This window comes from Phascolarctos cinereus, unplaced genomic scaffold, assembly GCF_003287225.1.
Source record: "Phascolarctos cinereus isolate Bilbo 61053 unplaced genomic scaffold, phaCin_HiC Scaffold_4;HRSCAF=312, whole genome shotgun sequence".
NCBI classification, from domain to species: domain Eukaryota; kingdom Metazoa; phylum Chordata; class Mammalia; order Diprotodontia; family Phascolarctidae; genus Phascolarctos; species Phascolarctos cinereus.
The window spans coordinates 618,737,515-618,760,992 of record NW_027555847.1 but is presented as its reverse complement, the minus strand read 5'-3'; the positions used below and the strand labels follow the sequence as shown (position 1 = coordinate 618,760,992).

Below are 23,478 nucleotides of genomic sequence, written 5' to 3'. Positions count from 1 at the left end.
ATTTGTTAAATATTAAAGAATTGGGAGCAACAGGCACACAACCTGGCAGGCTAGGAAATAGCCAATTCCAAGTTCAAATCTCTGGCTACTCTGCACAGGCTATACCTGTAATCAGACATAATGTTCCCACTGTTATAGTTACTCATTGCAATGCAGTATTGACTGACTATAGGATCACAGAAGAAACTGCTTTGAGGCTGGAGTCTTTAAGCTTTTTGAAGTTATCAAACTTTTATCCTTCAGAATGAACAAAGGGGCAGCTAGGTGGCACAATGGATTCCAGGGCATGGGCCCTGGAATCAGGAGGATCTGAGTTCAAATTTGACCTCCGACACTTATTGGCTCTGTGATGCTGAGCAAGTCATTTAACCCTGTTTGCCTTAGCTTTGTCATCTGTCAAATGAGCTGGAGAGAAAAATGGCAAACCACTCCAGTATCTTTGCCAAGAAAACACCAAATGCGGTCACAAAGAGTCAGACACGATTGAAAAACAAAATCCCTTATATAAAATAATGCCAAATGAAAAAAACACGGCAAAATAATAATAACTAGCATTTATGTAGTGCTTTATGGTTTACAAAACATTTACATATGTTATCTCTTTTGGATGCTCACAACCTCCCTATGAGTTAGGTACTATTATCATCTCTATTTTACAGGTGAGGAACCTGAGGCTGAGAGACATTAAGTGACTTGCCCAAGGTCACACAGATGGTAAGGCCAGGTTCAAACTCAGATTTTCCCAACTTCAAATCTAGTGTAATAGCCACTGAGCAACCTAGCTGTCCATGTGCTCATGAATGATGATAATAATGTCAGAATAACTGCAAGTATATTAGAAAAACTGGAAGAAATTATGAATGGTAAATAAAATTCAAGTTAATTAGATTTTTTCTTTTTTTCCTTCCTTCCTCTCTTTTCCTTCTTTTCTTCCTTCCTTTCTCTTTTCTTTCCTTCTTCCCTCTCCCTCTTTTTTTGCTCCCTTCCTCCCTCCGTTCCTTCCTTTCTTCCTTCTTATCGAGTTGCTAAATTCCATAAATTTGAACCAAATTTTACTGTAACACAGATTCTGAAGCTGTTCTCACACCCCCCATTTACCCCGGCAGGCTGGGTCCCACAGATTAGCTACTTGTTCCTTTAGAGTCTAGGAGGATGAGAGGAATGTCGTTCTAAAACTATACCACAGCAAGGTGGTGCAGTGGACATAGTGCCAGGCCTAGAGTCAGGAAGACTCCTCTTCCTGAATTCAAATCTGGCCTTAGACACTTATTAGGAGTGTGACCCCAGGCACGTCACTTAACCCTGTTTGTCTCAGTTTCCTCATCTGTAAAATGAGGTGGAGAAGGAAATGGCAAATCACTTCACTATCTCTGCCAAGAAAACCCCCAATGGGGTTACAAAGAGACAGATACAACTGAACAACAATAACAACATAGTTTATGAGGCCCCACTGGTGTGTTCCCTCCCAATGCTTATCAGTTGATATCAATTGCTTGGTAAGTTAATTAGCTTTTAGTCTCAAAGGTATTTACTAAGGTGGCCACAGTAAAAGCAATTTGTACAAAACTCCATGTCTGTGATTCATTCTCCATAAGTACACACTAAGAAGTCCAGAGGAAATTGGGGCTCGAGCTTAGAGAGTTCAATACAGCATGGGGGTAATTCACAGCTCCAGGAAGTCTTTTTGATGAAGTTCTCAAGATATTTCCCTCAGGGAAGATACAGCTTTTCTATAGGGCTTCTTGTAGATTCTTGAATGTGCCTTTCCTCTCAGTATCCAGTCCATCCTCAGCTCCTTGATTCAGGCACTGACACTAGAAGTCACTATTCTAGGGATACGACCAGGACACTTAAATTCACAAGGTCTTCTTCTGGTCAAACGGGGTGGGGATTTACGTGGAGGCCAAGACCTGAGGCTGGAACTCTTCTCCTCCCCCCAAGGGAGGCTTTCAACAGAAGACTCCAAATGCTGAATCTTTTGGTTCTGAAGTGGCTTCAATATTGTACAGATGACCCAAAGGACATTTTCTGACCAATCTGAACCAAACTTTCTGAGTAATGGGTCTAGCATTTGACACTTACTTTAAGTGGGATGAGTTAACTTGACTGATTGACTTAATTGACCCCTACCCTTATACCAGTAATGAATGTTTGGCAAAAAATTAAAATAAAAATCCAATAATTTCAGAAAAAAGCACCTAAATTTAGCCTAACTCCATAGTGTAGAAAACTATCTATAATAATAATAATAGCTAGCACTTACATAGCACTTTAAGGATGGAAAGCACTTTATATATATTATCTCATTTGATCCTCATAACAACCCTGTGAGGTAGATGATATTATTATCCCCATTTTACAAATGAAGAAAACCGAGACACAGTAGTCAAGGGACTAGCCCAAAGTCAAATAGCCAGTAAATGTCTGAGGCAGGACACATACTAGACTTTGGAGTGTATGGTGAATTGGGCCCCTTTTCAAAGCATTCTACTTCAGTTCCTCAACACTACATGTCCTATTTGAGGGTTAAAATTCGTAATTATTCAATTGATAATGCTTACCACCACTACATCAGCCACTCAACAAATATTACTCAAAGTGAATTTAATTAAGTGAAAAGACACATTTAACTGAGGGATAAGTCCTTGCCTTTCCATAAGTACCCAGCTCAGTGGAAAGGAAAGGAAAGGAAATACTCTTAAAGTGAAAGAAATGAGCAACCATACGTTTCATAAACAAAGAACCTGCACAGTACAAACCACGGCAATCTTCCAAAAATAAACTCTGCTAGGTACATCTCTGTGGAAATAAAATAGAAAATCCTTCCTGTGCCCAAGAGTTCCATTACAAATTGAAATGTTCAGTCCTGGCACACAGACAAATTCTCACCCTTTTTTAATTCCTGCCAATTTTCTTTCTTCAAGTCTCTTTGGTGTTGTGCCCACCACCACATGCCGCAGGGATGGCACTGAACTGTAAGACAAGCCCGCACTGCCAATAATCCTTCTGCACAGCTCTCCCCACCCCCACAGCAGGGCTCCCCACCATCCAGTGAGTTGTATTCCCCAGGGGACTCCACAGCCCTTCAAGAGAATGAGTAAGATTAAGCTTCTGGAAAAGACTGGCCCGCTCTTCTGGGTCTGGGACGTCAACCACGCTCTCTGCTGCTTTTTAATTCTTACCTGCTGCTGTCCTTTCAATTCCTGGAGTGTTAGCATACACACAGGAGGATGAGCAGGGGGAATGATAAGTGCTTCTCTTTCTTGACCTCTCTGTAGCACGTGACATAGTTGAAAAAAATCTTCCTTCTGCATACTGTCTCGCTGGGATTTGGTGACACCCCTCTGTCCTGACTAGGGCCATCATTCATTTCCATATGGATGGGTGTACCCCAAGGCTTGGTCATCAGTCCTTTACTTTTCTATATATATTCTTTCTTCTTGGTGACCTCATAAGTGCTCATAGATTCAGTGTCATCACTATGCAGAAGACTCCCAAATCTACATAAGCAATAGCTAATCATAACTAACATTTATATAGCATTTCCTATGTGCCAGATATCTGCTAAGTGTTTTACAATTACTATCTCATTTGGTCCTCACAATAACCCTGGGAGGTAGCTGCTATTATTGTCCCCATTTAACAGATGAGGAGATTGAGGCAGGTGATTTGCCCAGAATTATACAACTAATAAGTATCTGAGGCCAGATCTGAACAGCACTTAGCACAATGTCTGGCACATGGTAGGTACTTAATAAATGTTTACTGATTGACTACTCTCTCTTTCTGTCCCTGTCTCTCTGTGTCTCTATCTCTGTTTCTGTCTCTCCCTCTTATTTCAATCTTATATCTCCAACTTCTTGCTGGTCATTTCCATTTGGATAACTCCATGTCTAGAACTTCATTAGCCTTGTCACTCCTTTTCTTAACTTCCCTATTTCTTTGGAAGGCACGGCCATTCTTCCAGTCACTCAGATCTGCATCACAATCTTGGAGTTATCTTTAACTATCATTCTCTCTCACTTCCCAAATACAATCAGTTGCTAACACTTGTTGATTTTTCTTCTGTAACATGCTTTCCATTCATCCCCTTCTCTCTTCTTGGACTAAAACCACCCTTATCCAGGTTATCAATCCCTCTCTACCTCTCATAGCTAGGTGACACAGTGGATAGAGAGCTGGGCCTGGAGTTGGAGTTCGGGTGAAGGTCTAGTTCTGGAGCCAAATCCAAAGTCTGGGGCATGGTCGGGGGGCTGGGAGGGTGGAGGGCAGTGTGAGATGAAGATAACAGCCAGAGCGCAGGCAGCACAGTGTGGAAACGGTAGGGTGGACATTAAATTTCTTCTCTCCATTTCTTTGCACAAGCTGTAACCCCACTGCCTGAAATATTCTATCTCCTTGCCTCTGCTCTTTAGAAACCCTATTTCCCTCAAAGCTCAGCTCAGTTTTTTTCTCCCATAAGGGGCCTTTTTTGACTCCTGCAATAGATAATGTTGCCCTTGAAATTTTTTATGTATGCCTTTAAACCTGCAGCCTCGAGACCATACGTGACCCTCTACGCCCTTTGACTGAATCCAAACTTCACAGAACTGCAACTGAGGATCTAGAGGGCCACATGTGTCCTCAAGGCTGAAGGTTCCCCACTCCTGCTTCTAATCCAAAGCAAGTCATTTAGAGGTTGCTCTGCCAAAAGAAAAGCTTAGACATCAAAGAGGCTGAAGCATGAGTGTAGGAGTGAGGTGAAGGGCAGGCTGAGGAGGGCAGCAGGATGGAACAAAAAGCCATGTCTATATTAGGGCACGTGATAAAGCCATAGAGACTTGAGACCCAACAGAGCAATACAAAATAGAAATTGTAACAACAGGTAGATACAAAAGACTATTAGGATAAAGACAAGATAGACATACCTTCATTCCAGCTGCAGCTGCTGGGCCACTGGGATCCACAGCCTGTATATGACATGGCTTGCTTCCTCTTACAACAAAGCCCTCCATCCCACTGCATCACCAACAATCTAGGACCCACAGGAGAAGGGAAAAAAATTCAATTAGGAATCTTTGGAAAACACCTTGTAATTCACCTTTCTTTTCAAGGGAGAAGGAAAATCAACAGATCAATCAATAAACATCTATTGAGCAGCTTCTATGTGCCAGGCACTGTGCTAAGTGCTGGGGTTGGAGGGGGAGGGGAGAAAATAAACAATTATTACTCTTGTTCATTCAGATTTAGTTTAGGTTGTCTCACAACAGTCCTATAAGGTGGCTGGTACATTTCATAGTAACTCCATTTTTTAGATCAGAAAACTAAGGCCCAGAGAAGATAAATGGCTTGCTCACAATAATACCTCTATGAAACATCAAAGATGAGACTTACACATGTGTCCTGATTCTAGATCTTATATTTTCCCCATTATACTGAGCTGCCTCTCTCAAGCACCAGATATGACAAAGCTTGTCTCTGCTTCAGGTTTAACTATTTACCTACCCTGAACTGATCACATTATCAAGATAACTTAGCAGAATAATAATCATCCTGATGGCTGGTATTTGTTGTTGTTGTTCAGTCATTTCTGTCAAGTTCCACTCTTCGTGACCCCATTGGGGGTTTTCTTGGCAAAAATACTGGAGTTGTTTGCCATTTCCTTCTCCAGTTCACTTTACAGATGAGGAAACTGAGTCAAACAGGGTTAAGTGATTTGTCCAAGATCACACAACTAATAGTCTAAGTCGAGCTTTGAACTCAAGAAGGTGAGTCTTCCTGACTCCAGGCCCAACACTCTATCCACTGTGTCACCTAGCTTACCTGGCCAATATTTATACAGTATGAACGGCTGGTGTTTAAGTCCTAGCTCTGACATGTACTGGCTGTGTGTTCCTGTGCAAGCCACCAGACCTCTAAGTGCCTCCCAGGGAACTCTCTAAAACTCTCAGTTATACATGAAGGATCAGAATAATGCAGACCTATGAAATCACAAGTCTAGACAAAGGAGGAACCCTGCAATTGACTCTCCTCAAAGTTTTCTTTGTGCAGAAGGCATGTGAATGACCACAATAACGTAACGAAAAACAACACTGAAAAACATTAGAATTCTGATTAACACAGTGACCAATCTTCACTTCAGAGGACTGGAAATAAAACATGTCCACTATCTCTTAGGGGAAAAGTGGTAAACTACAGTTGCAGAATGAGGCATACATTATCAAGCATGGCCATTATACTGGTTTGTTTTCCTTAACTCTATTTCTTTGTTACAAGGGAATGTTCTATTTGCGAAAAAGGTAGATTTCGAGGTGTGAAAGTTATTTTTTAAAAAGGTAATACAAAAATAGTTTTCTTAAAAAGATACAGCGAATAAAATAAATTTTAAAAAGAGATATAGAGAAGTACTTGACTTGCATGCAGATCATATTCTAAAAGACTCTAAGTTGGCTGTTTCAAACACATTTCCTCATAGAAATAATGTTTTATTTATAATGGTTAAGTTCCCATGCTAGCCTGTAAGCATTTAACCCATTTAATGTAGCTAAAATAGTGCACATTGTGATGAAAAATAATACCACAGGACAAAAATATGATAGTATTTACTCAAAACAGAAACACCAATAAAATGACTTAATATTATTTTGAGCATTGGTGCTTGAGAAGAAGTAGGTTTAACAATGGAGGATATAAAGGTAGATTGAAAAGTGTGGGGATTTAGAAGAGAAATTTCAAGGGTTTGGGAAGTTTTATTATATCTAATTCCATTTAAAAACACGTAGCTTTTACTTTGTACAGGTGTATCACTGCCTGGGCCTCACACTTAGCCATTATTTCTCATGTCTGAAATTGAACAGAAAAAAAGGTGTTAGGTGGGGGGGTGGGGAAGAAGAGGCATGAAGAGATTTTCTCAAGGTCACTGTGGACATTTTCAAAGAGAAAAAGAAAAAAAAAAGGGGAAGGGAGTTAAAGAGGATATAGATGCGTCCTGGAAAAAGTGATTGTGTGAGCTGAAATTGATTGCACTCCAAGGAAGGAAAGTTGGAAGAAACTGAGAAAGTTTCGTGTGGCAGTTCTTTTGAGGGAAAAGAAAAGAGGCAGGGGGAAGAGATTTTTGGATCCGATTTTATTATTCACCAGGCCAACCACCAAGAGCCATTATCCACCTGGGACGTTTTTGTTCTCTTCTGGCTAGAGTAGGAGGTGATAGAAATGTCTTACAGGATCACAGAATCTCAGAGTTGAAAAAGAACTCAGTGGCAACCTAATCCAACCTATAAACAAAAGGAATCCTAGTAAGCCCTACCCAACAAATGGTGGTTATCCAGCCTTTCCTTAAAGACCTTCATCGAGAAGGAACTTACTACCCTCCTAAAGCAGCCCATTCCATTTTAGGATATTTCTATTTGTTAGGAAATGTTTCCCAACATCTGTGGTTGCTTGAGTTCAGTGTGATAGTCTGGTGAATGTAACTAAGGTAAAGCTACATTATCAAAAGCACTGTTTCCCTTCATAGACTCAAGATATAATCACTTGAGAAAGATCCTCAGAGATCATCTAGTTAAACCTCCTCATTTGTAGGTGAGGAAACTGAGGGACAAAAAAATTAATTGACTTATGGTCACACGGGTAGTAAGTAGCAGAAGGAAGATTCAAACTAATGTGTTCTGAATTCCATATTCAACTCTGCTTTGCTAGCGCCATGTTTTTATAAATACAGTACAGTCTATCTCTGCTCTTTCTTCTTTCCTTGATAATCTCCCATACTGATCCCTCTAATTCGTCTAGATTTTTCTCAGAATTTAACTTCAGTTCAGGAGGATTGTACTATTTGTAATTCAAGTGTAATCATGTCTGGCTAGTGCTTTTTTTTTTTAGATTAATAGCACACATTGAACAGAACACATGGAAACATGGAACAATGCCAGTATAATTGCAACATTTTTAGTTCCTTTTTCTGTGAACACATTTGTGATGCAAATGCCCAAAGACCAAGAATTTTTTAAATATTTATATATATTAGCCATCACAATTATATATTATATTTTATAATTATTCGTGTATTTTACATGAAATATAATAATATATAAATATCAACATATTTTGTTACATAATTATTTCTAATTATGGTTATATATAATTATATATTAGTAATTATAATTACTACAAATATGGATATAATATATTATATATGATATAATATATTAATAATTATAATACTAGCACTTTAAGGCTTACCAAATTCTTTACATGTTAACTCATTTATACATGTAGTCATTATACCAAAACAAAATCAGAAAGTCACTTTCACAGCAGTTTACAATCCATACACCAAATGGCACAGGAAAATAACTAAAGTACCTACAGTGAAAGTCTTTCTTGCATATGGCGCCCCAGGTGTCAGGAGTTCTTCAGAAGTGACTGGTCTCTTTAACACTGTGAAAACAGACATAGGTTATTTAATATAAGCTTAAAGAAGCAAATATTTCACAAAACTCATGTAAAATGTACTTTGTTATTTTTTCCAGATCTCAGGCTTTGTCGGTTTTTTAATTTGAGATTTCATGAATATTTGATATTGAACCAAGTTATAAAGGCCTTCCTTATTCAAAGGATGTGCCAATGATCCAGCTACTATATGTACCTGGATGAAGACACAGTGTATCACTGTGGCTGTACTCTTGATCAATAATTACTCAAGAATGGGTTTTCCTCCCTTTCCTCATTATATTGAAAATTTCAGCTACTCTAAAAAAAGTCAGATAACACCCAACTACCTACTTATCCCACTGTTTCCTCTTTTAATAGACTCTGGGATGGCCTGTCATTCAATCACGACTTGATTATTTTAATTATTGCAACATTTTCTTCTTCAGTTCCATGAAAATATTGAGAATACCCCAAAAAGCCCTTAATGATATTTACCATATGATATCATAAGAAAATGGCATATATTATAGAATCATGAACTTTTTTTTAAGAGATGGAAGGCATCCTAGAAATGATCCAGTCCTCCTCACTGTACAGTTGAAGAAAATGAAGTCCAGAGAGAGATGAAATTACTTATCTAAACTCACAAATATTTCTAAATGCTATATGGCAAGGCTCAATTTTTGTGCTCTAAAACAAATGCTCAACTATTTGGGAATATCTCATTCTCCATTTTATCTCTCTTGCTCATAAGTGACAGAGATAAAACTGGGGATTTCTCAGAACAAGAATAAACTTTGAGAATTTTGAGCTGCATGTCAGCATTGGCAACTTGTTCCTGAGAGAGCGAGAGATAGGAAAACAGCCTTGTTGCTTCTAGTTTGGGTATCTTTCTTGAATGAGGACAGAGAGAAGTAAAAAGTAAAAACACCCCTCTACCTTAGCTCAGGCTCTCATCACCCCTGGCTTGAATTTTTTCAAGTCTCTTAACTGGTCTCTCTGCTTCTAATCTCTTCCTTTTCCAATACACAGATCTAATCATGTTACTTTCCTTCTCAAAATTTTAGTGGTTCCTTATTTCCTCTAGGATCAAAATCATCACACAAAATCATTAATCTCACATTTAAAACTTCACAATTTGGCTCCCATCTAACTTTTTGGTATTATTATATGTTACCTCCTTTCCAGTATTCCCCATTCTAACCAAACCGACCAGTTAACTGGTTTCAATATATAGCCTTCCATCTCCCACTTAACTGTACCCCATATCTGAGATGCATTCCCTTCCCAATTCCTTCTCCTAGAAATTCTGGCTTCCTTATAAAGCTCAGCTCAGTTGCCACCTCCCATGTGAGGCCTTTCCAAATGTCCAGTTTTTGGCATACCCTCTCTGTTAAGGTTACTTGGTATTTATTTTACTCTAATTTTACTAAAATTTATTATCAATTTGATAGAACATACTATATTTCCTTTTCTCAGTAGAATGTAAGCTTCTGGAGGGCAGAGACTTTTAAATATTTATATATTCATCGTTTATGTATTTTGTATTTTTTTGTCTTTGTATCCCTTTACCTTGTCGAGTCGATATGCATTTAATACCTACTATGTACTAGGCATTGTGCTAAGTGCTATGCTTGGAACATAACATTTAATAATTTTTTGTGGAATTAAATTGAATTAGCTTAACTCAGAGGAACATTGACAGACCATGTTCATTCATAAAAAACTTGCAACATGAACAATAATTTTAAAATACCCCAGCCATCCTCTTGCTTAATGCAACCAGAAAGATTCAAAACAAGCTAATAAGTTCACCTAATTTTTCTTGAAGCCTTTCCTTTTAAATGGTAAAATATTCAGCACATTTTTATCTGGGCCTCAAATCCCACCCACTTCTTCCTTCCTCCTAACTTATTAGCGGCATTCTTAAGAAACCAGATACTGCAGAGGGATTCTCAATGACTTTTGTAGTCACGGCCTATTGGCAATAGGGTTCTCTTTTCATTGTTAGCTCAACTCTATTTTTTTTTAACTTACTGATACTAGGAAGTACCAACAAGGATACTCCCATACATCCCCTGTAGAAAAATCAAAGTCCATTGGACTCCCGCCCCTCCCCTCCACGTGCTACTGGATAAAATGTGCATATCTGAAAGGACAAATTAAATAAAAATCTAGATTACTGAAATTATTGACTCTTGGAGAATCTGAATTACTTCCAAATCACAGTCAATAAATAAGGAATTAAGTTGGTTTAACCTGTGATGAATTTGGTTAGCTACACATTTTCTCCTGTAACTCTACTGGTATTTTCAAAACTTTAGGAAAATAAAGCTTATTTTACAGCCCACTGTCAGAACAGTAAAATGTTTGGCCAGGGTAGTAAAATGCCAGGTTTTTATCTGGTGATTAAGTTTACTTTTATTTACTCTTCAAGGCACAAAAGACATAAATCTATAAAAGAAGGCTAATAAGAGCACTACCTTACAGGGCTGCTGTGAGGATCAAATAAGATAAAGTGCTATAAAATGTTAGCTATTAAATTTTTAATATGCTTACAAAACAGAATTAAGCTTCTGATCTGATGGATCCATTTTCAACAGCTCAAGTTGTCTTCTTCCTGTCAAACAACACTATGCGTGTTCTGTTCCCAAGTAAAGGTGCAGAAATCCAAAGGCCAGGCAGAAGGCTGGTGAGCTGAACTTTCAAGCCCATCTAGTGAATTTTTACACCTGGTTCCCTGAAAAACTAAAATAGACCATACATAATGGTGCTTATTCTACACCTGCTTAGGACCATCCATATGTACCAGGGGACATAATAAAGTCCAGTTAAATGGTGATCTCATCACTTCCCAGGGATTTCATTGCCACATCTATATTGGTGATTCTCAAATCTACCTATGCTGCCCTAACCTCTCTACCGACTTCCAGTCTTGAGTCTCCAAATGCCTTTCAAACATCTTGAAATGACTGTCCAGTAGACATCTTAAACTCATTATCTTTCCCCCTAACCTCTCCCCACCTTTAACTTTCTCTATTACAGTCAGGGGTAACACTATCCTCCCAGTCCTACATTATTGACTGATTGATAAGTCTATGTGCATTACCTGTGTTGACATGTGTATATGTATACATACATACATGCATACATATATATATAATATATATATGTATATACACATACATACATGCATATATATATATATGTATATGAAATCTGTATTGAGGGTTATGCACATTTTGGGGAATTTCCCACCTTGCTGACCAGCTCATCACAGAATCATGACATTTAAAAGACACAAGAGATCCCCTCATTTTACGGATCATAAACCTGAAACCCAAAGAGGTTAAAGGTTAAAGTTCTTGGCAGAGGTAATAATCAAATGAATCTGTGATCTCATCACTTTTGGATAAGGGGCTGCTTTTTCCCTAGAAAGGACATTTAGAGGGTACTGGCAGCATTTCTAGTTTAACTGGTACAAATGACTGAGTCTGTTACCAAGTGACTAAGAATACTCAAATGAATTTGTGGTCTCATTGATTCTCGAGGTCCCTCCAGTGATCCAAATCACAACCTGTCCAATTGCCTATCCTGTCTGGCCCTTGTCTATGTCCCCCCAGAGGCAAAGAGGCCACATAATGAATGGACAGAGCCCTGGGTTTGGAATCAGGAAGCCATTTACTAGCTCTGTGATCTTATACAAATCACTTAACCTCCCAGACTCAGTTTTCTCATCTGTAAAATCAGCACAATAAGCACATCTTATTCCTTATTGTGATCTTATGTTGTAAGGATAAAAAAGGATGAAGTGCTACATAAATGTTAGCTATTGCTATTGTTAACAATAATAAATTTGTCCCAGGAAATCCACCCAACGTGCTAATGGTTTTCCTTGTTCTCTCCCGATAACCCAAGGAAAACAATGGACTGCTCTGGCTGCTCACATGGAGCCCATCAGCTTTGCCATTTGACCAGCCCATCTTCTTTTCTTGCCATACAATTCCTTGAGGACATTTCCTATGCCTGTCCTTCCTCTTTGGTTGAATGTAGCAGTCTGTTCCCACCCACTCTGTGCTTATTCTTTGTGTGAGATTCATTTTAAAACCTTTGAAGCTCTTATACTGCCATATAGCAACACCTGCAGAATGCTGAGATTTTTTTTTTGTTGGTTTTTTTTTTTTAAGGCAATTGGGGTTAAGTGACTTGCCCAGGGTCACACAGCTAGTAAGTGTCAAGTGTTTGATCTGAGGCCGGATTTCAACTCAGGTCTTCCTGACTTCAGGGCCGGGGCTCTATCCACTGTGCCACCTAGCTACCCCAGAATGCTGAGATTTTTAAAATGGGCCTTTGCTTTTAAGCGGATGTCAGGGGAAGGGAACAAATATTTATTAAGTGCCTATGATGTACCAAGCACTGTGCTATTACTATCTCATTTGATCCTCATAATAACCCTAGGAGGTAGGTGCTATTAACGGCTCCCCTTGTCCAGGAAACTGAAGCAAACAGGTAAAATTACTTGCCTAGAGGGATACGGCTAGTAAGTATCCAAGGCCAAACTTGAATTCAGGTCTTCCTGACTCCAGGCTCAGGGCTCTACCCACTATGCCTCCTAGCTGCTGCTATGGTTCATGAAAATCTTGGGGTTATTAAGGGAGGGAGTCTTGCAATTTCCCAAAGGCAATTACAACAACTCTCCCCCTCCCCCTTTTCAACTCTGGAGCCAATTCAACATCCATATGTACTGTCTGTTCCAGACATACATAGTGATGGCCAAGGTCCACTGGGTGTCCATCCAAATGCAGGTTGTATTCTGGGCAACAGACATTCTTTATCCCTTTGATCTTTCTTTTCCACGTGGATAAGCAAGCCAAACTCTTTTGAGTGATGACAGATCTCTTCCAGGAGGCTCTTCATTGTTCCTGGGCTTGATGAAGTCAACACAATATCTTGTAAAATCAGGAACATCTGGAGGATCTCACCGTCCATAGGGAATCCCTCTTCAACTTGGACTCTGCACTGGAGCTTTCTGATCCATGATGGTGAACACCTCTGGCTGGCATACATCTTCCTGGTTTATGCCTCACCAGATGTTATGATCCGAAGGTCACTGAACAGGGTTATCTATTATATCTGTCTAGATATATATCTCTAAGGATCAGATGGTGACAGAACAGAGTTATATATTGTTATAACATTCAAGAAATCTTGAACGCTTTTAATGCATATACAAGAGATCTTTTGTTGAAAAAGCCTGTAAGATATCATATTGCTCTATCAAATCATATGCTTTTTAAGAATAATCAACAAATAATAAACACAGTAAGATCTTATAGTCCTATATTATTCAGTCAATTGTGAAGTGGTCAAGATGTGGTTCTCGGTGAGTATCACCTGCAAAAGCTTGCATACTTCTCATTAATACTCTCATCAAAGATGTGCTCAGTTTGTATACAGATAACTTTCATAAAGATTTTACATGCACGGAGAACAGGCACATAGGCCAATAGTTAACAATGTTCTCTTGGTTGCCTTTTTTAGCATCAGCAAGGCCTGAGATTTTTTTCCACCTCCCTGTGATGTCTTTCTCTTCTTCAGAAATTTTACATATTGATCCACCTTCATAACTGTGTCACTTCCAGCACGATTCTCCTTTCTATACATTTGGTCCACGTCAGCCTCCAAACAAGGTCAGTTAATAACCCTACCTTTTGGGCTGGCCATATGCACAGGCAGAATACATTAGAGCCTAGGTAATGTGAGTTGGCATATCAAATTCTGCCAATGACCCATTATGATAAGTGATTTAAGAATTCCTAAAACAATCACTGCTTTCAACTAAGAAACTGAACGTAGCAGCTATCTTGGGGTGGGAGGGAAAGGATAAGGTATTAAGTCGCTATCATCCATTAATATTATAACAGGAATCAGATGATCAAACCAGCCAATCACCTGTCAGGGCCCTGAGGGGCGGGACAAAAGCTTTCATCAATTAACCAACACTTACTGAAGGCCTTCTGTGTATGCAAAGTTTTGTTTTTGAGGTTTAGGGGAGAAGAAGATCTAGAGCAGGAGTTCTTAACCTCTTTTGTGTCATGAATCCCCTTTGGCAATCTGGTGAAACCAACAAACTTCTTTTTAAGAAAAACATTTTAAAATATATAAATAAAATACATAGGATTACAAAGGAAAGGAATTCTATTGAACAGTTATCAAAATATCTATTTTTTTAAAAAAGTTCATGGACCCCAAGTTAAGAACCTTTGGTCTACTGGAAGGGATTGGGCATTCTTCAGGGTAGCAAGAAGGGGAGGATGCCAAAAATGCAGTGGGTTGGGGGCCATGCAGAAACAGAGACTGAAGGGCAACAGAGGCTGACTTCAGAATTCTGCCAAGGATTGTATGGCTTTACTGTGTTCCCCTGCAGGCTTCTTCTACTTTCCAACAGCTTTCCTTAATTTCTTTCAGTAGCCTAATAAAGCCTTCTTTATTTGTTTCTCTGCTCTGCTCTTAGCCCCAAATAATATGGCTGTTTGCCAGCTATGGGCATGAAGAGCATTCCTCAAAATTCTCTGATGTTCTTTAAAATAATTCAATTGCTGGCTTCTTCCTCTATCATTTTATGAACAAATCATTTATTCACCATGAAGGCAACCATGCTTCTCTTCTTAGAAATTTAATTATTGCCTACACAGGCCACACTAAGAGTTGAAGAGGGTCTGACATTTTGTGAAGGCAAAAATCCAAGTTGCTGAAGGAGGTCACTTGGACTTTCTGTCTTTTTTTTTTTTAATTTCTTTCTCTATAAGACTTGGATACCACTACAGCCCAGAGAAAGGAAAACTCTGGGCAGATTTGTTTCATTCCTACTGATTATCTCTTTAGGGGACCTTCAACCTGAATGGGACTTTAGAGATAATTTAATGCAACCACTCCATCTTACAGGTGAAGAAACTGAGGCCTGACAAAATTAAGGGACTTGTTCAAGGTCATCCAGGTAGACAGTAAGAGATGCAGAATTCAAACCCAGCTCTTCCAAATCCAGATCTCTTTCAATTGTATTACAAGCTCCCAAATGCTTTGTGGGCAAGGATCTTGTCATACCCCACACCCACCCAAGCAGCTAGCACGGTGTTCTACACACCATCGTAATTTAATGTCTGTTGAACAGAACTAGCAGAAATAACTGAGGCCTATATACTTATTAGTCTCCTTTGTTTCTTTCAAAACTGATCAATTCCCTCCTTCTACATAAAGTCTTTTCTTATCTCCCACCTGCCCTACAAAATGTACTTTGTGTTTATTTTGTGCATGTTTCCCTCAATAGAATGTAAGCCTCTGAGGACAGGAACCTGCTTCACTTTTGTCTTCATGTGACCACCAAGAACAGTGCCAGAAACATAAAAAAAGTTTAATAAATAACTATTGATCAATTAATGACTTTGCTCTTCAGGCTATCACAGATTAAGGAATGCATGTGTTCATCCTGCATTGTTAAAAAAAATCCAGATATTTGCAGATGTATCTCTCTTATGAGTATGCCTTGTTTAGTCATCTTTGACTCTTCACGACCCCATTTTAGGGTTTATTTGGCAGAGATACTAGAGTGGTTTGCCATTTACTTCTTCAGCTCATTTTCAGAGATGAGGAAACTAAGGCAAGCAGGGTTAAGTGACTTGCTCAAGGTCACACGGCTGGTAAGTGTCTGAGACCAGATTTTTACTTTGTACACACAGAAGGCCTTAAGTAAAAATAGCATTCTATCCACTGCACCTGTCCATATGTGTGTATAATCAACAATATAATCCTGAAGCAACTTCTGAACAATTTCATATAAATAATAAAATCTATTTTTGAAAAAATTATAAAAGCTCATTCATAGTAATAGTATCATAGATTTAGAACCAGAAGGGATTCAATAGACAATGTAATCCAACTCCCTCATTTTACAGAGGAAGATCTCAGGCCGGAAAACTGAATGACTTGCTCAAGGTCACACAGAGCAGAAATGGGATTTGAACCCAAGTCCTTTGACTCCAAACCTAATGCATTTTCCATTATACCACTCTATTTCTCTACTCTTCTCTGTTTCTCCATTATCTGTTTAATCAGTTTCTCAAAGGCTACAATCAGGAAGGACCCACCCAGGGTCCTCATAGGAACTAACTCCAGGGCCAATTCACTCTAGGCTGCATGGAATCCCATCTCTACTTTACTGTAATCATTTAATAAACATTTACTAAGCACCTACTATGTGCCAGGCACCGTGCTAACTGCTGGGGATACAAAAAGAGGCAAAAGAAAGTCCCTGCCCTCAAGGAGCTTATGATCTATCCTGAGGACCAGCAAGGACCTCCTCATTTGTTCACAGTCAGGAAAAGTCAAACTCCAGGGCACTCCTACACATTCAAAATGGAGGCGGGGTTTACAGAGAGGGCTGCAAAAGGAGGTGGGACATTTACCTGACTTGGGGTTGCAGAGCACTGGGGGGCTGCTGCTGAGGGTTGGGCTGCTGCTGAAGTAACCGCTGCTGCCACAGCTGCTCATGCTGCTCCTTCTCACTGCAGACACGATCTTGATCTCCTTGCTTGGGCTCACTGTGAAAAACCAGAAAACAAACAGAGCCGCTGCGGTCAGTCCCCCGCTACCTGGAGCATGCTAGTCAGGAAAGCTGGGAGTCAACAGACATTTGCTTCCATGTTGCAGGCCACAAGCTCTAGTAAGAATGAGCAGTGAGGCTCCCTAAAAGATGAAAATAAGCTATAGATGCAGTAACAGTGTGGTGGTCACTGTGCTGGCTACAATATTAATGAGCTAATAATGATAACGAATGCACAGCTGCAATGCCAGCTCACTGAAGATTCAATGATTAGCCACCCACTTCCACAGAGAAGAAGCTTGCCATGCAAAACATGACAAAGCTTTTGAAATTAAATCTTTGATGACTTCACTAGTTTTCCATTCCTGTTTTTGATCTCCACCATGGAATGAGATTCTCAGTCATGAGAAGACAATCAGCTATTTGAAGCCACTTAGGAAATCAGTTTCCCATTGCACTAAAATGAAGTCTATGTCAATTAAGAAGATAATATTTCATAATTGGATCAAAATGCAATCTTATGGGGGAAAATGAGTTGTGTGAACTTGTCATCATTGATCTCAGGGGAAGAGTAATTGACACTGTGAACATCAATAATTATATAACATCATAAAACTGCAGTATGGCCTAGTAGATAAATGGTTGGCTTGTAGTTGGAAAGAACTGGGTTCAAGTCTATATCCAATATACACTTTCCATACGCCCATGGGCAAACCATACTCAGGGCCCAGGAAAACTTTCTATGTCTGCACATAACAGTTATATAAATACCTGTACATGCATCAGTGGAGGGAGATTCCACCCTGGGAGCCCAATGAAATAACAGGATTGGACCAATAGATGAAAACAACAATGCCCTCAGGGACTACACTGGTGTGTTAAGGATGTTGGCTCATATACTAAAAGGCCCCAGAGAGCTCTGCTGCTTTATAGAAAAGCATCAGGATTCTCAGCCTACTCTCTTATATTCAGCTATCACACCTCATCATTGTCCTGGTACCTGGACAGAGTAGCTGCTCTTCTGGCCTTTAATTTGCTATAGTTTAGAAACTAGATGGCCAAACTTATTAGTCAAACTGTGTAAACCACAAGCAAATAGGACCTATGGGAGGCCTTTGAGGCCCTCCCACAAGGAAAATGCATGAGCTTTATGACATTTATTCTGCTGCTGGGAGCTTTTTCACTTGCTTCTTAGTTCTTGAGTGAACCCTAGATAGGTGAGGTTGTCGGAGATCTGAGTGCCAGTAGCCGAGATGTTCTCAGATATTTCTTTTTTCCAAAGCCAAATAAATGACATGACTCATTTTAACCAAGTTACCTGACATAAAACTGGTGGGTTTTCGTTGTCACTGTTCTGTTTCCTCAAGCAAAAGGGGCTATCGTGGGTTTCCTGGGAGGAGGGAGATCGTTCATTGAGCAGTTCCATTAGCCTTCTTCTCCGACGAAAATTCATTCTAAACTGGTAGAGAAGGTTGCTATCCACAAAAGCATGCTTATTAGACACTGTGGAGGAGAAAAGGGACATAGGTAAATAATGTAATGTGTTATAAGTCACTGATCTCACTCCACAGAGGCTGACACCTGACTAAAGTTTGCAGCAGAGTTGCAAAGGTCCCAGTTAAATTAGACAAACATTTACTAAGCACAAACTATGCACAAAATAACATGCAGGATACCGGAGAATAAAGGACAAAACAAAACAGTCCTCAATCTCGAGGAGCTTACGTTCTAGTAGAGAACGCAACATACACAAAAGTAAATATTGCATAATGGTTGGTGGTCGAAGAGATCACTAACAGCAGAGCAATCAGGAAAGGCTTTACAACTGAGCAGAGCCTTGAAAGAACGTAGGGATTAAAAGACATAGAGGCAAGGAGACAATGCTTTCCAATGACTGGGAGCGACTTGAACAAAGGTATGGAGATGGGAAAAGGAACACTGAATTCAGGGATGGGTAATCAGCCAGTTTGGGGAAAACCTAGCATACGTGAAAGACAGTAATATAAAATAAAGGGAGAAGAGCAGGCTGGAAAACATTAGAGAGAGCTTGAATGTGATGGAATTACTATTATGCTGCAAGAAATCAGGAAATAGATGATTTCAGGAAGTTTTGGAAAGATTTATATGGACAAATGAAGAAGGAAATACGTAGAACCAGTACAATGCATATAATGATATAACATCAATATTGTAAACATACACAATTTGGAAGATTTTTTATACACTGAAGAAGAATGAAATAAGCAGATCCAGGAGAATAATTTACGTAATAACAAAAGCATTGTAAAAACAAATAACTTTGAAAGCTGTAAGAAGTATGATCTGTACAATGACCATTCATGATTCCAGAAGACCAATGATTAAACATGCTATCCATGACAAAGAAGTGATGGATGATATGCCTCATTCTGCATTTAGGGTCCAGAATGAGACATACATACATATATACATATGTGTGTGTATATGTGTGTGTGTGTATATATATACATATATATACACACACATATATATATATACATATTATATATATACACATATTATATCTATGTGTGTGTGTATATATATATGTTATATATATATATAGAGAGAGAGAGAGAGAGAGAGAGAGAGAGAGAGAGAGAGAGAGAGAAGAGAGTTGAACCAATGAGGGAATTTGTTTTGCTTGACTATGCATATTTATTACAAGAAATTGTTTTCCTTTTCTTTTTTTTTTTTAAATGGGGTGGGAATGGGAGGGAAAGAAAATAAATTTCTGTTACTTTAAAAAATAGGTGAGGGGGTACTAGAGATTTCAGATGGGATCCCAGTATTATTAGTTTTACTTAATAGTTTTACTTTATTACAAGGGACCTTTCACAAAGCAGGAGTAATCTGTAAATGTAATGTATAAATGTAATCAATAAAAACCTTTTTAAAAAAATGCTAGATAGAGGTGTTTGTCTTTTATCCTAAAACTAATGGGGAATTGCTAAAGACAACTGATGTTCTACTTTTTTTCAATGGTTCTTATTTCTTTTTTAAGGAATATTTTTCACATATGGACAAAAGTCAATCAATTAACTGACCAACTTGATTGATCCACAATTTGACCCTGACACCTTCTTATAGCTTTATCTTTCCCTGTTCTCTTGGAGGAAACATACCTGTGTTGGGCCAAAAGTGGATAACTGGTACTTGTTTTCCCAGAATGAATCCCTACTCTTCTCCAGAGCACTTCCCATGCTTTCCCAAGCCAATGGCTCCCTTATGCTAACTCCTCTCCTGGTATTCATTTACTTCTGTGTCCACTCCTTCCTCTGCCTGTCCAATTCATACCCATTTTTTAAGGCCCCGCTAAAATACTACCTCTTCAATGAAGCTGAAATTTCAACTATGGATTTCCTCTCCTTCCTCTGATCAATGATAGCAATAATTCAGAGTTATTTAGCATCTCAGAGTTCATGCAGGGCTTTCCTCACAGCTCTGTGAGACAGGTAATACAATTCATATCAACTTCATTGTACAGATGAGAGAGGGCAAGTGACTCGCCCTGGGTCAACTCTCTAATAAATCTTGGCAGGGATTCAAAATGAGGTGTCTCCTGACCCTAACTCCCATGCTTTCACTCTATTCTGCTGCCTCTCACACTGTACTTCCATTAATACTCTTTTGTATTTTACTTTGTATCACAGAGAAACAGAGTATTTATCTACGTATGTACATTACAGTGATGTGCACCAACAAATAAACAATTAGAATTGCTTGGCTTACTATGTGCCGGGCACTCACTGTATTAAGTGCTAGGAATATGAAATGAGCCAGCAAGACGGTCCCTGCCTGAAGTAGGGCATTACATCTTAACTGGGTATGGCAACACATGAAGAGCGCTGAAAAGTGGATGGGGAGAATCCAAGTGCCACAGGATGGTACAAGGATGGCTGGGAGTGGTCTGGAAGCCTGGTTCCAAGCTCATCTCAAAAACTGGCACCGTTATTTTAATATTTACCAAGTGAAAAGATACACCACAATAACCCATGCACTGAGGTAGCTTACATGATGTCTTCTGGAACAGACTCACATAAAGTCATTACCAATGGTACTTTCCTCTACCCTCCCTTATCCTAGCAATCAAATTTCAATTAATTAATTTAATGTCAAGTATAAAGCTACCAAAATACAAAAGATCACTGAATTTACCTTCTCTTTTGCTCTTTTAATTATGCCGCTTATACTACAGTTATTTCTAACATACCTCTTCATAAATCTAAACTACAAGGGAATGCTTACTGGTTAAAGGATGAGGGAAAGGAAAAGATTTGGAAATGAATGTGACATCACAGCAAAAAGAATCAACACAAATAGATTTTTAAAAAGAATTAAAGGTCTTCTTCAACTCTACCTGCTAGGTTTATGTATCTCATCCTCCCTCAGCAGATTGTATAACTCCATAATGGCAGGGACTATGTGTCTTCTGTGTGAGTGCGTGAGTGAGTGAGTGACTCTGTGTGTGTGTGTGTGTGTGTGTGTGTGTGTGTGTGTGTGTGTTGTAGTGCTCAGTAGTTATGAGCGCTTACATTTTATAAATACTGAAGGAATAAATGCTTTTTTTTTTTGTAAGAGCCTATGGAGACAACAAAAAGAGCATTCCTGGGCAAAGCATTTCTGGGAGAAATCTGGGTCAAAATCCTTGCTTTAGAGCTCACTAGATGGCTAACCCTAGGCAACTGTGTCTCAGTGTTCTGAGCTGAATAATGGGGATGTCAATACTTGTACTTCTAACTTATAGGGCTGCTGTGAGGAAGGTGTTTGTAAACTGTAAAGCAATCAATCAATAAACATTTATTAATCATCTACTATATGCCAGGCACTGTGCTAAGCACTGAGGATACAAAAAGAGGCAAAAGACAGTCCATGCCCTCAAGGAGCTTACAACCTAATGGAGAATTTTACAATTTAATGAATGGCACCTAGCTAATAAATCTTGGCAGGAATTCAAACTCAGGTGTCTCTTGACCTTAATGGTAATCCAAATTACTGTTGAAACAACTGAATTTCAGAGTTGGCAGTTACCTCAGGAGTCATTTAGCACAAACATTACCTGAAACAAAATAACTACAAGTTGTCATCTAGACTCTGCTATGAGACCTCCAATAAGAGAACTCATTAATTCCCAAGACAGTTCTTTCTACTTTTGAATTGTCCTCATTTTTAGGAAGATTTTTGTTTGACATCAAGTCCAAATTTGCATCTTTGCCATTTCTCCCCATTGTTTCTAGCTCTGTTTTCTCAGGCTAAGCAGGACTTGTCTAAACCTTCCTTCAAATATTTGAAGATGGCTGCAGTGTCCCTAGAGACCTTCTCTTCTCCAGGCTCAGCATTCCAATTCCTTTCTACTGCTTCTCGTATTCAAGAAATTGAAGCCCTTCACTGCCCTACTTGTCCTCCTCCGGGTACTCTCCAATTTATCGATCCCTTCCTTAAAATGTGGCAACCAGAACTGAATACAATATTCTAGATGTTGTCAGAACAGGGCAAAGTACAGTGTGATGATCAGCTCCTTATTACTGGAGATGCTACTGCTGGTTGCTAGGTCATTAGACATCAAGCTTCTTGAATTAGAGGAAAATGTACTTTAAATGAAACTACGGCGGAATATTGGCAGTAAAACTTTTAAAACAGTGTTTTTTTAAAAAAAAGTATTGTACTAATGCTGTCTAATTAGACAAGGCTGTTTTTTGTAAAATCAGATCTTTTTAGATCAACTTTATTACAGATCTAACCATATTACCTTACACACAACTTATTGAACTGACAAGAACACAACTGCCTATTCTCCTTAGATGATTCCCACCTTGGCTCAATGCTGGACAGCTTGCGTTGAGTTCTGCATTTTGCCTACAAAGATGTCTTTGTTTCGTGGCCACACCCACCCAGAAAAAGGCCAAGTCTTACAAATTCTCAGCTGCAAACAAATTACTGCAGTTTACAAACTGTCAGGAAACTCTTCTTTGGGAGTAGCGTAAAAGTTGAAGTCACAACATTTGTGAAGGTGACTTTTAAGGTTAGGTCAAGTTCTGCTTTTCATTTCTCACTTTATTTTTTCAGTGATCTGGGACAGATACTGTAAATGCTCTGGAGAGTTTCTCTCTGTGAGTGGCTTTTGGTGGTGACTTGTAGCTCATGCAAACACGCCATTATATTAAACTAAATGCCTTCATTAAAAGTGAGGAATGGGGGGCAGCTAGGTGGTGCACTGGATAGAGCACCAGCCCTGAATTCAGAAGGACCTGAGTTCAAATCCAGCCTCAGACACATAACACTTACTAGCTGTGTGACCCTGGGCAAGTCACTTAGCCCCATTGCCAAAACAAAACAAAACAAAAAGTGAGGAATGCAAGGAAACACTTTTTTTTCCCTTGTGGACAAAGGTTCTCCAGCTTGCAGTTTCCTGATCCTTTCGTGAGTTGATAGTTAAACATTCACTGGCTCTT

At 39.1% G+C, this 23,478-nt stretch overlaps 1 protein-coding gene across 1 annotated transcript in view; it reads right to left on the bottom strand.

Annotated features, from left to right (window-relative positions):
- Positions 1–19,169, bottom strand: part of LOC110193307 (DEP domain-containing mTOR-interacting protein-like) — a 66,765-nt gene extending 47,596 nt beyond the window's left edge. Inside the window, 6 exon segments of the mRNA XM_020964982.2 lie at positions 4,908–4,988; positions 4,991–5,014; positions 8,345–8,415; positions 16,872–17,006; positions 18,327–18,350; positions 18,353–19,169. Of these exon segments, the coding sequence (XP_020820641.2) occupies positions 4,908–4,988; positions 4,991–5,014; positions 8,345–8,415; positions 16,872–17,006; positions 18,327–18,350; positions 18,353–18,533 (516 nt within the window). The 5' untranslated portion in view covers positions 18,534–19,169.
- Between the last annotated feature and the right edge of the window lie 4,309 nt (positions 19,170–23,478).